The sequence below is a fragment of the Cucumis melo genome, chromosome 6 (assembly GCF_025177605.1).
Source record: "Cucumis melo cultivar AY chromosome 6, USDA_Cmelo_AY_1.0, whole genome shotgun sequence".
Classification (NCBI taxonomy): Eukaryota; Viridiplantae; Streptophyta; class Magnoliopsida; order Cucurbitales; family Cucurbitaceae; genus Cucumis; species Cucumis melo.
In genome coordinates this window covers 4012252-4028755 of record NC_066862.1, presented here as the reverse complement: position 1 = coordinate 4028755, position 16504 = coordinate 4012252, and the positions used below count along the sequence as shown (strand labels likewise).

The window sequence follows — 16504 nt, the reverse complement described above, 5'->3', positions numbered from 1 at the left end:
TTTTTAGCTAAAATGGAACTTTTCAACTCCATTGTTTAAGGTAATTGAAAACTTAACAAGACACTATTTAGTAAATAAGAGAACTTACACACAACTACAAATTAATTATAATAATATTAAAGAAAGAAAGAAATTTATATGGGGAGACTCTCTAACATTTTTTGTCCAAATGGACTTGTATTTATTCATATACACTCTATATCATGTAAAAGAAATTCAAACGACCACCAAATTCTTAAAAGACACAAAAAGTGAAGGCTTCATTGAAAAATTCTTAAACAAAGACAGATTGGTAACTGCAGAGTAGTGAGAATATGGGAACAAATTTCAGCAGTTACAAGCTATGACGACATCAAATAAGGGCGCAAAATAAACAAAAACCAGCATAGAGCTTTGACTCTTCTTTATTTCTACATCATCGAGGGATGAGAGTGTATAAATGAATCACAGACCTCGGAACTTGCCGAAAGGCCTGAAACAGAAGCATTTAATGTCATCGGGATTAATCATCCCTCCTCCTTTGCTTGTATCAATGGCTTCCAACATTTTGACAACCTCATGCATTTCAGGGCGTTTCTCTGGGTTGGCATCCCAGCATTTCTTCATCACATTTGCTAGAGAGCTTGGACAGCATCTTGGGATACTAGGCCGCAGATTCTGCCAAAAACAAAATGCCTATGCTTCATATCTTCTTACATAAACATAGTATTAGTAACACTACTAAATAAATGGGAAGAGGGTATTGTATGGATATTATTTTCAAGCTCCACTCCCCTACTGATATTAACAAATAGAAGGAATAATGGGCCAATGGCAATAAACAAGAGAATTAAAGAGACGTGTTTTTGTCTTATGTCCAAAATACCATACATGTCTCACAACAGCAGATGACACGTCAGCGAAACTAAGATCGGCGTATGGCATATCACAGCAGTAAATTTCCCACAAGCAGATGCCAAAGCTATAGACATCACAACTTCTATTGTACGGCTTCCCTTGAAGAACCTGTAAGTGTGGTAGAATATTGGCATGTTAACACCTACTATACAGAAACTAGGCATGAGATATGATTATGATCCATAATTGTTCGTATTGAACAACATGTTTGAGTAAACAAACCACTAAAATTATTTTGAAAATTATTAAAGGTAGGTTCAAGAACAAGCCACCAAGAAGAAATCAAGTCAGATATAGCGAGTAAATCGAATTTCGGATTCGATGAGATAAAAATTTTGTGCAAAAGAATCCATGTTGATAAGAAAAAACAAAAGTAGGAGAAGCAGGAGAACATATTATTTCAAATCAGTATCCTCTATTACAAATACGTTTTTAATTTTTATGGATATCTATATGCGGTTCTAATTGCGATGACACGATAAAGCAAAATAGCTAGAACCGAATGACCACGTGAAGAACAGAATGAGAAAGTTTACCTCCGGGGCCATGTATCCTAGGGTACCAGTTGCCCCAGTCATGTCTCTTGGATTTTGAGCTTCAACGCGGGCAACCCCAAAATCAGCAATTTTGACATTATGGTGAATATCCATCAACATATTTTCAGTTTTGACATCACGATGCACAATCTTCTTGGAGTGTAAATAGCTAAGCCTGTAAAATTAGTTATAATCCTAATCATCAAATTTTCTATTCTAGAGAAGATGATGTCAAGCATTGCTAGAGAGAGGCGGAGAGAGTTACCCTCTAGATAGATCCAAAGCTAATTTAACTACAGCCTTAATGCAAAGTTTCTTCGTCCAGTATCTAATCAAATGATCTTTTAATGTTCCGCTAGGAACATACTCAACAACAACACAACAGGCCCTAGATGGAAACGAATTTTGACCATCCATTGAAATTTTAAGATTTGTAGCTCCCATTGAAGCTCCGATAAACTGTTATAAAAGATAAAAAGGATAATCATTACACACCCCAAAACCACCGTTAAATATATATACACATATGTATAGAAGAATAATATAGCCAAAAAAATTGTCATATATGTCAATGTTTCCCATGAGCATCAACCATTCCGGCTAGGAACTTGAAGAAGAAGTTTGTACTTTTGTAACATTAGGATGGTCAAGCTTGTGCCAAACAGCAACCTCTTGCCGAAATGATGCCCGCAGAGCAGCAGTTTCAGCCATCGTGGCTAGACCCTCCTCTCCCCAGTCCAATATCTTAACTGCAATATGGGAAAGTACGGTTCAGCTACAATTTCACATCAACGAAAGAGAACTTTTAGGCCAATGTGTTCGTGAATAAAAAGAAACAGCATTCGGAATCAAAGTATTCCCCCCTCATAAACCAACAATGTAAAAGGTCATACAAACACCCAGCTTGAAGCTGACTATATACTACTTCGACATTGTTCTCCATAATTGGACAACTCATTAAAAGTGGTTTCATGTTTTTTAAGCTCAAAAAGGGGAATTTTCAACTTTTCATGGATATTATCAAACTAAACTCTAAACAACTCATATAGAAATCCTAAATTCAACAATGCCCATTCAGTAATTCTTGTGTAAAAAAATATAAAAAAGGTTGAGGCGCGAACAGAAAAGGTATCATCAATGACAGCCACTTTCCAATAAGTTCCTTCACATCTGAGAAACTAAACAGGATTAAAATCAAATGCGAAAAGATGAAACGTAGGGATGCTTACCTGCAACCTCTTGGTCGTCATATTTACCCCTGTATACTGTTCCGTAAGTCCCTTGAGCAATTTGTTTTATGATATCAAGTTTAGACAAATCAATCTCCCACGGCTCCTTAGGCATTTGATTCTCAATGCTCTTTGACCAAACACGGCTCAAGTGCTTTTCTAGCTGTATATCTAGAGTTTTCAAATCAATCTTGTCTGCTCTGAATATCATATCTTTGCTGCTAATGCTTCCCGTACCAGCCACCTTTGAGTTCGGAGTTCTATCCTGGTTCTGTGTCTCCTTTGGGACCGCAGCACCCCCCATAACATTTCCTTTCGAATCCATTGCTAAAATCAACAAAGATAACTCAAACAATACTCTTGAGTACAAGGAATTCTGGACCTGAGAGATCAAACGGGCTGAAGAATGCAGCTAACTGTGCAGAATGCTGTTGTCTGTCATAATTCCATTATCATGGATAATCCTTCAATCTGTTAAAAAATAAAAGTAAAAAATAATAAAGGATCAAATTCAGACTTCTCCCAAATTTGAATCTACTTCACCAATCAAGTTGAACTCGAAAACAATAGGCATGCTTAGTCTTTGAAAAAGAGAAAGAGTACCAAAATTTCCAACACAACCACCCAATACAAACAGGAACGAGTAACTACCGTTGACCAATGCCACAATTAAATAATAATAACAATTAACCTTCACGAACAAAATAGGCAGCTATCAGAAATAATAATAGTCAGAGAATAGAGAAAAGCTAATAGATTATTCTACTTTATCAGGAAAACCCCAGTTGACATTGGAGTCCAAAATCCAAATTGATTTTAAAAAATAAAAGTAAACCTTCAGAAAACGACCCAAATCATAAGTACTGAAAGGCCAATACCAGGCATCCATAACCCTAAAATGCAATAACGAAAAGGGCAAAAAAAAAAGGAAGAAGACAATTCAATAACAGTAATTACCGCTTAACAAAATCGGTCCCGCAGAGCCTAAAAGAAGACCGTAAATGTTGACTAAGACAGCCAAATGAAGATGAAAGACGAAAATGAAAGAGATAGTAGGTGGGGTATTATACTTTTTACGATGATACAAAGCCAATGAAAATCACTGAAGCGCCAATGGCGCTATCATAGAAAACCAGAGAGTTAAAAAAAAAACTCAAAAAAAAAAAAACGATTCTAACGATTGTTTTTGTCCAAATGGGTTCGCTGCGGCAAACCCACTGGACGAGTAGAAAGGTTATGGACGAAGAAAGAACCACAAGGCAATGCAAAAATAGAAAACCAAGTTTTCTAAAAATGGAGAAACCAGCAAATGGGAATGGTAAACACAACAGAATTTTGGGAAAGATGAAGAGAAAAACGCGGGCATTTCAGTATATCTTAGGGTTCGGAATTGATAATGACTCTTTCAAAACCCGGAGATGAAATTCTGTTTCAACTGAATTACCTGTATGTATACAAATGGATGAGCCAAAGATTCCTCCTTTTTCTTTTTCTTTTTCTTTTTCTTTTCTAACCTAATTCCAATAATGTAATTCAATTTAATTTCTTGGCTATGTTACAATAATGGTTTTAATATAAGTTTATTTTTCAAATTATATATATATATACACACACACACACACACACACACACACAGATGTCGACAATGCAAGAACTGAATTTTGAAGGACCATTTAGAAATAAATAGAAGCCCTCTCCAAATGCAACGCATCGAATAATTGTACGGACATTCTTCGCCTTCTTACCTTTAAACCGGCAATCCCCTCATTGCCCATACCACTCCCTAAGTAATAATAAATCGATCAATTTTAAATTTACAATGTCACTATCCATTTTCCTTTTTACTTAACCTATAGTGGTAATTACAAAAGTAGAATTAGGTTTAAGAAAATTCCAAACCACAAACTTTAGTTTTTAACGCACTTAAATTTCAATTATATTATATTATATTATACTTGGTAATGTATTGGCTTATTGTACAATAATTAATAATTTTGACATAACTAGCTGTAGACAGTAAAGTTGTCTCAACTTGCGGATGAGACGAAACTTTCCAGACTTTAAATTTAGACAGTCACCCACGTAGGAAGTGACAATAATGATAAGTCTCAAAGATGGTCTAAGCTAAGTCAAAGCCCGAAAAGTTCCTCTTTTTCTTTCTTACGAAGACCACAATCCAAATGGGTTGATTATTATTACATTGTGGAGCTTTGGGCTTCGAAATTGGGTGGACACTGGACTGAAGGAATTCTTCTGTGGGCCGGGCTGAGCTTAGCCCAATTATTCTCTCTAAACATTATTTTATAAATGTTAGTGCCACGTGTCATATGTGCAAGAAATTTAATAATTTGTTTCTTTTAAGTAAATTTAAACAAAAATAAAATTTCCCCAAGGTGTGAAGTCCCTTAATTTTATTAATTTTCAAAAAACTAAATTGAAATTTATGTGATCATTAGTTATTTATTGGCAAAATGACATATTTTAAGATAGCAAAAAAAAAAAAAAAAAAAATTCTTTTGCTATATTTTATAAATGGTTTCAATTTTGTTGACATCCTCTATTTTTTATAACTTAATTAATATAAATAATTGTTAGTCTATGCAATAAAATTGCAAACCCTTTTTATATTTGTCCACCTCCCATTTGGAATTATATGAATATTCTTATTCTAATTAAATTTTGGGTCAATGAACTCGATTCTCTTGTTTCATGCCAAAAGTAAGAAACAAGGTGTTGTTTGGAAAAGATATGAATGTCTTTTATTGCATATTTATTTACTAAGTTACACTAATCACTTTTCACATTTATTATTTTTTTTTTTTTAGTCTAACTTAACATTTCTTTACAATCACATCATCAAAGTCCTTTATATATATAAAATAGAGAGAGAGAATCACATCATCAAAGTTTGTGAGGGAATGTTAAAATTGTAGCTACCTTTATTCACCCATATATCAACTTCATACACATAATATTAATAATATCAAAATTAATATTTTCCCAAACTTATAGATTATGACACTAAGAAATAATTAAAATGGTTAAGTTAGAATTTTAGTTCTCAAAACATTTAAGTTATTGTCAAATGATTTTTTTCAATTTAAATATTCTTTCATGTATACTAATTCGTTTCTAAATTTCTGTATTTTGTATAATATTTTTTATTGGATTTTTATAAGTACTCATTTTTTATTTTAAAAAATGTTTACGTTTTTAATAATTGGTCTAACATGTCATTTAACCTCTCTTGAATTTACAAATAATAAAAAATGTAAAGTTTATGCTCAAATTGATTCTAATTATTTAGGTATTTTATGTATAATGTATTTGTTATAAACGATGAGTTTATTTAATGTTTAAAAAATAGAAGGATTTTTCAAGTTTTAAATTAAAAGTTCATGAATATATCAAATGCAACATTCATGATTTAATTTAATTTAAATATTTTCTATTTACGAAAATATAAATATTCTCCATAAAAAACCACTAAAAAATATAAATATTTTGTCAATATTTTTTTTTGATAACTTTTTTGAGATAACATTATCACGTGCTTTTAACTTTCGGTATAAGCACTTTGGTTGAAAAAAATCAATACGTCACTAAAAAAATCGAATGTTTTGAGAAAGATCGGAGACAACGAAAGAAATCACACAAACAAGATTATATATATATATTTAATTAATTGAAGGTTGTCTTTGAGGATATATAATCATTCTGATTATTATTTATGTCATCTTGAATATTATTATCAAAGACATTGAAAGAGACGTCGGACTTTAAATACGAAAAGTAAAGAAGAAAAAATAAACAAAAAGGTTTAAATTTTGGAGCTATTTTGATAATGCCAATTTGAATATATATAAATCAGATATTATATATACCTTTTTCTTTTTGTACTTTGAAAAAGAAAGTTATACCTTTCTTGAGGTTGAAGATTTGGTTAGCCTTTATCTTCTCATATTTATTTTTACTATGGAAGAACCATTTTGGTAACATTTTAATTCACTCCTCAAGCTACTATGAATTGCTCGTTTAATTTTATATACTTTTTTTGTTTGTGTAACAAATTTTTGTAATATGTGTGCTTTCGACTAATCTTTAAACTTCATAGATCATTCAAATTGAAATCGTGATTCTTTTTATGTCAAAATTTGAATGGGAAAAATAATATACATGACCTTTATCCAATGCAAACAATTACTTTATTTAAAATGGAGAATAATGTAATTTGCAAAATAGAAAACTTGTATAGTAGTGCAGTGCTGATTATACCATCATACGAGAGAACTCATGATCTATTTTATACATTAATTAGACTTTAGAGTTCAATAATATATGCAAATGTACACAAAAACCATAAACTAAGGATAGCAAATTTCAAATAAAGGATAAAATACTAATAAGTTCTTATAATTATATAACGATGCTCACCACACACTTCAATGCTTAAGTCAAAAGAATGTGGAAGCTATCTAGAAGAATTTAAGACCATTGAATTCAAGTTACACCTCATATGAAGATATAAAAGATCCTATTAAGGTTGCAAAGTTGCTTTACATAAGATAACCCTATAGCTAATTAATTAAACTAGTCAAAGAGTGTGCTTTGTTTGGTACTTGGATAGGGTCGAAAACGAGGCCGAACATCTTCCCTAGTCAAGGTCCATTTTGGTCATATATATATATAGAATGATGTTTTGAGTCAAGGCATGCTTGGAACATGCCCCATGTATAGCTATTTCACTAGGCTTGACCCCAACCTTTGATCAAAGTCGTTGACACACACGAATTAATATGATTTAATCATCTCTGTATCTTTTTAGTCACAATATGTTATTTTTCTCAACTTTATTGATTATTTCCGTATTTTATATGGATTATACAACACTTCCTGCATTTCCAAAAAGAATCACCTACAATAGTGATCAAAATGAATTTTAACAGTACAAGTTGCACTCCATCATATATATATATATATATGCATAAAAAGGAAAGAACATAATAGTTGTTTTTAAAAAAGAGAAGAAAGAAGGTCAAAAGGGGAGAGAGAGATCCTTATTATTTGGGAGTTGTGTGTTCATTTGAGTCTTATCATGTGCATGATTTATTGTTTATATGATTTTACATGATTTATGGGGTCAGAGACATAAAGCTCTTTTACTTCAGCCACCTTCTTTTTGGTCTTTATTTTTTCCCCCCATATTCCCTCCCAATTCTCTCTTTTCAATAACAAAAACAAAACAACACCAAACAGTGGAAAAGAGGTTCAACTCTCCCTTTTTTTCAACCATCTTTTTTTATGTACTAAAACTCATAACATAATATAACGGGTCCCCCAACTAAACTAAACCTAAAAGCTACCAACCAAACAACATAAAGTCAATTCCCACCTTCATATCTATATGGGTTTCATCTTCTCTCACTCAACTATTCCTTCAATTCTTATAATAAACTTTCAAATACTCCCTTCTTGTCTATAATACAATGCATGTAGGGGCTTATCCATGTCGCATTGCATATGATGTTCAAATTTCTTTAACAATCCAGTTTGATTCTTTCTTTTCTTTCTTTCAGTTTAATAACATGAATATCGTCAAGTTTAGTCATCACCTTGTTTAATATAGGTTTTTGAATTTAAAAATACGTTTAATAAGCTTCAAAATTTTAATGTTGTGTTTAATAAATCATTTAACTTATAAGGATATTCGAAGGTAACTATGGAAGTCGGAAGAACTCACACCATGAAATTTTGAAATGTTCAAATAAAGAGCAAATTGCAAAGTCGCCCTTAAAGTATATGGTAGTTGTGACCATACTCCTAAAAACTTTCCAAATTAAAAATTAAACCCTCGAGCTTAAGCTTGTATAAACTTTAAAATCAAACCCTCAAACTCACATAATTATATAAATTTTATTGATCATATAAGTTTGGGTATACAATTTTCATTATTTGTGGGTCAAGTTTTCACTATTATTATAAACTTAAAAGTCCAATTTTAACACTTTTAGAAGTTTGTGTACTCAACGTGTAATTGCAACTATATATCACTGTATTTTATAGGTGGTTTTTACAAATTGTCCTAAAATAATCATAGCTCAACAAAAATAGTTATCATGTATCACTCTTTCTATAGTCAAAGATTTAAACTTCGCATCTCGAAAACATATTTACAATACTAACCAAAAACTCGTGGAAAAAAAAAAAGAACAAGTAGTCAACTAAGAGAATGGTAGTGTCTAAACAATCTGATTTACTTAAATTAAATCATAGACTACCCATAATTGATTAGTTAAATGAAGTTTAAAATCACATATAATAAGCAGGAAAGACAAAATAAAAAACACAACCTTTTGTTTCTAATTATAAATGAAAACTAAAAGTGTATTTAATTAATATTTAATTGGCAGTCGTTTGTATTTGGTGGAATTTGGTTAGGTTTTGGTTTTGACACACACACCCATTTTGTTGTGTTGTTGGTCAATGTTTGTAATTATAAAAATCTCTCTGACAAATTTGACCCCATTCTAATAAATAATAAATAATAAATAATAGCAATCGTAATTAATAAATAAAGAATAATAGCAACATATCTAGAGAGAGTAGTTTCTCATGCTCTGCCACCGAATCTATATATAATGATGGACATGGGATGTGTGGCATTGTTCCTTATCAAGCATGCTTTTCCTTTCACATGCACTCGACACTATCATTTCATTTTGATCTTTTACTAAAACCCTTTCCAAACTATATATATCATCACTTTCTAATTACTTTTCGTTCACTTACTTCATTTCCTCCTCTATGTATCTTCACCAGCCCCATTCCAAAATAATAATTTTGATCAATAAGCATTATATATGTATTTATGGACCTTATATAGTCAATTATTTGGTGTCTCATATGCACTTTATTTCAATTTTATGAGTTGTTCCATTAAAATAATGACTTTTTTTTAGGTTTATCCAGAAAAAAGTTTGCTTGGACTTTGTGGAATTTGATACTTCGAGTAATCTATATATACCATTTTGCAAAAGTTGAATTTTTATTGAACATTTTTCTAATTGTTGGATGGTAGAAATTTAATATAGTTTTATAACATGGTGGCTTATTGCAACTTAAGCGTATGTGAAGTTTGACAAGTTACCTTGGTTGGATAAAACATAAATTTGATTCATATTTCAAAGCATTTGTTTTATTTCAACCATCCAAATAAGAGTGTCGAACCTTAATCTTAGTTGAGTAAAATAAATAAAAATTAACGTGTTAAAATATATTTTGTTTAATTATTATGTTGGTTTGGATAGATTTTGATTCATATTTATTTTCTTCCTCGCATTAAAAAAACAAAAAAGATCATTTCGAATTCTTATAAATCAAATGTAAAATAAGGGAATGATTACATTTTTAAATTAGTACATGAACTAAAATGAACGAGATCAAAGTATCATAATATTATATTCCATTAAACCAATATATTACTATTTGAAAGGAGGCTAAAAGGCTTTGCATCTCTTAATAGTCTATTTGTTCATATTAGAATTTTGTTTTTGTAAATATTATGTTATATATATAAACTAACTCTATTTTTTTTTTTTTTTTTTTTGAAGTATGTTAATGTTGCAAGCAAAATTGAGGTTTTGTAAAAAAAAATCCTCATGAGACCATACTATTCGAAATATTTTATGATATCTTCCTATCTCTCTAATCCTAGGTTAAAGCTTTAATTTCTTCGAAATTGATACCATGGTGTCCCTCTGTTTTTTTACATAAGTGTTGAACTTGCAAACAACCTTCCTTAAGTTAATTAAACAATGTGTTCTCTACATATTGACAAAAGTAATTTCATTAAAACCGTGAAAAATTCCAACATTATTTAAGTTTCAACCTATTGAGTAAACTAACATGAATACAATAGCCATCACATGTTAGACCGAAAGTAAAAGTGGACAATGACAAGTAAAGTAACAAGTCTTTTTGGAGAATAGTTATAGCCTCACATAGTTGGTGGTGCCCACCTATGTATTTTGAATATTAATTTTTTTACAAAGTTTATTAACCAAATTCGTTTAAGTAAAGTTAATCGGGTTGAACAAAACCTAATTAGAAAATAAAAGGTAAGCAAAAATTTGGTAAAATTGAAATTTCAAAACAAAAACTTACCTAATATTATTTAATTAAACAAATGAAAATTAATATTAATTAGAAATATTAGTATCACATAAATTATAATCAAATAAATAAATTATCAATTAATCCAAAATTTTAGTTTAAAATAGTGAATAATAATTTGAATGAGTTTATAAGGCTTAAAAAGAAAAAGAAAATAAAATAGAAGAATAATAAATAAATAAATAAAAGAAGAAGAGAAAGAAAATGGGAATGGAAGTGGACCTCGTACCTAATGGATAATGGAGACAACTTGTCTACGCGCCTCTGCCAGCACCGCAAGACGACACTGACGTGTCTTCTTGCCACCGTGCCTGTCACGCCACAAACATGACCCTCCTCTGTGCTTCTAATATTCGCCCCAATAATAGGGATTCTCTCTTCTTTTTCTTTTCTTCTAATGAAAATCGAAAAGATTAGTTTGATATGTTCTAAAGTTTGTTTAATTTTAATTTGTGTAATTCTATGGGTTCAATTTGTATTTTTAGTAAATTTTAAATTTACTTCTTCAAATTCGTTTTTATTGAAATTGATTTATAATTTTTATGAAAAGAAACTAAATATTTTGTAAATATTTTTAATATTTTTGTTGTTTAGAAATAATGTTTCAATTAACGATAATTCAATATAATTTTTTAACATTTATTTAAGAAAATCAAAATGTATTTAAATTTAAAAGAAAAAAGCGTTATATTAATTAATTAAGAAAACAATATAATTAAATTTGAGAATAATCAAAATTATGTAGACTGAAAATGAGTAAGTGATTTGGTAATTCATGTAATTTTGAATTTTATTCCATTTGTTCAATTAAAATTGTAATTTTAATAAATTTTAAATTTAGTTTTGTTTAAAGTTAATTTTTATCATAATTTATTAGAAAATAATAACAAATTTCAATGCAAAGATACTAAAAATTAAATATATTTTTTTTCAAACAAAAAAGGTTAACAAATGGGCTAGTTTTATATTTTAAAAAAGTAATTATAAAAATACGATATTTTCCTTATTGATTTAAGTTTTTTGAAAGGGAGTCCTAAATTTTCATTAGTCAAATGTTTTATTTTTCTTTCTTTTTTTTTCCGAAAAGAAGTCAAATGTATAAATACTTTACAGATGTATCACATAAGTAAGATGCCTTTATTGACTCGCGATGATGTAATAATAAGGTATATTCTTTTTCTAAAAGAGGTTTGTACTAAAATAAAAATACACTTTTATTTAATATGTGAATTTGGTTTTGTTTTATTGTACCATGAAAATTAAAACCCCACTCCTCCAACTTTTAATTTCATGATTAAGAAATCTTTAGATCTAAAAAACACATAAATTCTTGATCTTTTTAATTTATTTTATAAATAGTTTTATGAATTTTAAAATATAACTATAGACGATATTTAATTTATTAAAGAACTTTAAAAGTTAATAAATTCAATTTTAAAACCTCATGAACTAGCCTTGTTTATTGTATTTTAGGTATTAAATTGAATTAATTCTCTTTTGGAAAAAAGAAATATTAATTAACTTAATAATTATGTACAAATATTAAGAGTTTTTTGTTTTTGAAGTACAACAAACTGGAGCAAAAATATTGAATAACTGTAATAATTAAATAGGTGTGACCTATTAAAGAAACTAATTAATTATTAAATAATCATTTTTTTTCATTTGTTGGCTACTAATTAATCACTTCTTATAACTCAATAAAGCATAATGCTAAAGTAAGATGCAACAAGTATTGACAAATTTGGCCTGAAATAATATATAGATATATATGTTTGTTTTTTTACACATAAAGTGTTGGTCTCAATTTATATTTATGACAAGCTATATCAAGACAAAGCATATATTACTAAATTAAGATGGGTCACGTTTATAAAGTAAAGTAAAGTTTTTAATTAGATTGAGTATTAGGGTTTAGGTCCCCTTCATTTGTATTTAATTAAAATCTGATGTTTGGTGGAGTAGTACTTGTTTATTTGATTGATTACAACAAAGTACAATGGTTTCTTAATTAAAATAACTTAATTGTGTTTAACCAAGTAATTAAGTGCATTATAAATTTCTATCGACCTTTATTGATTTAGATAATTGAAATAATGTATGATGTGAGGGCTAATAGGAAAAATTAGGTGACAATGAGAGACTTTTAAAGCATCCAAATTATACTATGAAATGAATTACTAATTTTAGACCCAACACCATAATCAAATTAAATGATCTTTTTGATTATTGGGTTAATTAAAGAAATAATGTCTCATTGTTCTTTAAAAAGGCTGGAAAATAATGTAAACTCTTTTTGTACTATGCTTATTTTTATCAACCAAAGAGGAATTGCCTTTTGACTTTTTTTTTTCTTTCAATTTTCTAATAATGTTTTCACAATAAAAAAAAATATATAATTAATTAAAAATTTTAAAGAGTTTTTTTTTTTTCCTCCAAATTTGTACGTGACTTTGACTTTTTGGTCAATAATGTATTCACTTTACTCTATATTTAAAAAATCTCGAATCTTCCATTTTAAGTTATAATAAGAATATATACTATGTTATATGTATTATCCGGTAGAAGAATTACTATGATCATTCAATTTTACTAGTGTTTTGATATTACGAGGCGATGTTAAATAATTTTGAGATAAGTTTTTAAAAGGTTTTTTTTTTTTTAATTACTTTGAAATTCATGTCCTAGACGTAGTTAATTTTGTACAAAGCAGTTCAATTTGTGGTTTTAAAGAGTAATTAGAGCTATAAAATAATTTAGTCAAATTGTGTCCTACCACTTACCTATTACCAAGTCGGAAAAAGACCTACTTGTACCAAGAAATAACTTTTTTTTTTTTCTTTCTTAAATTAAACTAAACATGTTAAACTTTAATTCAAGCTGACTCAAATAACATATTAAACAAACAAAATAATATCCAACACGGGTATAGTTTATTTGGTAAAAATATTAATTATATCTCAATGTTCATTTGTTTTTTTATAAAAAAAAAAAAAACTTGACCTACTTAAATTGCATGGTTACAACTACGTGGGATAATAATTTATACAATTTTAAAGAAAAAAGCTTTTATCTTTTCTAATTATATTTGGTTTGAAAACTCTTGAAGTAACAACATAATATAGAGTTAAAGGATCCATACATCTCGATCAAAAAAGAATCAATAGAAAAAGAAAGAATTGGAATTGATCGAAATATTTCTCGGAACAAACGAAAATGAAACGAAAGACGAAACATAAATCATGGATCAACTAAGCCAAACCCTCTTGAGGACTTGCTTAATAATAAGAAAGAGAAATTTCATGTAAATACGATGGAATAAAGTTTGATCCTATTCATGGGGATTTCGTAAATATTTCGGTCCAAAAAAGAGAAATTTCAAAAGAAGTAAGATTTTTTTTGGAGATCGAAAGCAATTACTAATTAATTTGTGATCTGACATGTACGAAATGAAAACTTCATTCTCGAATCGTATAAAATTAAGAAACAAGTAGAATATATTTGTTTCTTCAAAAGGAAAAAAAAAAAAAAAAAGAAGTGGAAATTAGATGAGTATTAATTGGAGGGAGGAATGAAGTGAGAGGAGAAAGGGTGTGGGTGGTGGTGGTGGCACGTGAAGGAGGCGTGGCAAATGATCTTCGTGGAATAAGGCACAAAAAGCTCGTGTGCACCGAAGATTCAATGCTCATCAATGTAGAGTAACTATTACGTCATCCCCTGTTTCCCGCCCTTTAATGCTCATTTAAAACCCATATTTAATTTTAATTACATTTTACATTAAAACTTAGTACGATTTTGTATTTATAATTTTAATTCCATTTCTCTATTTTAGGACATTGTCAGTTCTTTTTATTTTTAATTTTTACTCCTTTCTTTTTCTTTTACTGTCAGATTATTCAGAAAAAAATACACAAGTACCAAATTTTAGCTTTTTTTTTTTCTTTTTCCTCCCACAAATTTAAATACATTACTTTCTTCATTTATTCTCACATTTATTTCATTTTCTAAATTCATGGCTTTTTTTTTCTTAAAATCTTTATTCCTTTGGGAATTCAAAGGTTTAATGTTATGGAAGGAGAACAAATTGATATCAAGATTAACAATACATTGTTTGAGATATGTATAATTTATTTTGGTTGGTGAATTTTTACTTTTTTTTTTTATTATTATTATGAGACAATATATTTAAATTTTCAATAATGTCATTTGACCACCTAATCTAGATTTAATATGACATCAAATATGTATTTAAAGAAATTGAAATTGCGGTCATTCACATACTAGAGACACTTTAACACGGAAAGTACGTGGCTTCTTTATTTTTGAATATTGAGTTGTTGTGCATATAAGTTAGTTTAAGAACATAAAGTATGAAGCATCGATGAAATTATTCTCATTTTATTATGAATGTATTTTTAATTTGATAAATTATACATATTTTAACTTACGTTCTGAGACTATAATCTATGTTTTAATAAACAACATTGTAGACTAATTGTAGTTAAAATGTTAAGTTGTTTTACTAATTTCACTCGATATATAAAGAACTGTAATCTGTATGAATTATATATTTTGTACAAATAAAAAGTTATAGCCGAAACTAACAAGTTTGGATGCCTCCAACGACATCATACTAATTTCAATAATAAACTCAATATTCTACCATTTTGTATGATGGTTAATTTTCTAACAAATGAATGTCTCACAAAATATTTAGAGATATTTCTAATCCAAATTATAAAGAATAATAATAAACAATAAGTTGGTTGTTTTCTGCGTACATTCATTTTGGTCTTTATATAACATTTTCAGGGTAAAATAACATATTTTTATCGGTTATCAGTGTAATAGTAATAGCTAGAATTTTACGCATAAAACTATTTTTAAACCATATTTTTCATAATTATACTTAAACATTCTTAATTTGATCGATACACACAGATGAATTCGTTGTATTTAACTTTATTTTGATTGTTTGCTACACCTCTAACATGAAGGTAAAATTAATTGTTGCGATGTTAACTTGTAAATGTATAATCTATCCATTTTTATCATATTTTATTTACATTGAATTGTCTACATTAGTAAAATTATACTTTGAAAATGCACTATTATAAAATTCATTAGACTTTATCCATTAAATTAAAAATTGCAAATATACATATGATTTTCTTATGCTTATGCTTTTATCGTCCCGTCCGGCCGTAAAAGCACACTCAACAATAAAAACAGAAGAAAAGACAATATACTAAAACGAAAAGTTTATGGACGACAAATTATACAAGATTCATTAATAAAAGTTGCAAAAGTTAAGTGTGATCCAATTAATATTATCATTATTAATAATATAACTTTTATTCAGCTAGCAATCCATTAGAAAAAGTTATACATAAGGTATAAATTTATTACATTTGATACTATAACAGTCCTATAATTGCAAATGCAACAATTAATAGAATCTTACACAATTTCAACTTAGGAGTAGGAAACAAACCCTTTTTGGCCTTGAGATTCAATTCAATTCACAAGGTAAAAATGATGATGTGAAAAATTAAATGCTTTTTCTTTCAACAAACAACAATAATCATGGTAGCTTTGGAAACAATAGAAAAACCCAGATTGAAATACACTCAATGACTATGAAAAAAGAGGCATAGGTAAAAACAAGGA

General features: G+C 28.7%; 1 protein-coding gene across 1 annotated transcript; it reads right to left on the bottom strand.

The window, feature by feature from the left end:
• Positions 1-95: 95 nt before the first annotated feature.
• LOC103483687 (serine/threonine-protein kinase STY13-like) lies at positions 96-4071 on the bottom strand. Its single transcript, XM_008440411.3, has 7 exons — positions 3620-4071; positions 2663-3133; positions 2061-2182; positions 1699-1892; positions 1434-1608; positions 871-1005; positions 96-657 (listed from the first exon to the last, which is right to left on the bottom strand). Exons 2-7 carry the CDS (start codon positions 2985-2987, stop codon positions 445-447), a joined length of 1164 nt encoding a protein of 387 aa, XP_008438633.1. The 5' UTR covers positions 2988-3133; positions 3620-4071; the 3' UTR covers positions 96-444.
• Between the last annotated feature and the right edge of the window lie 12433 nt (positions 4072-16504).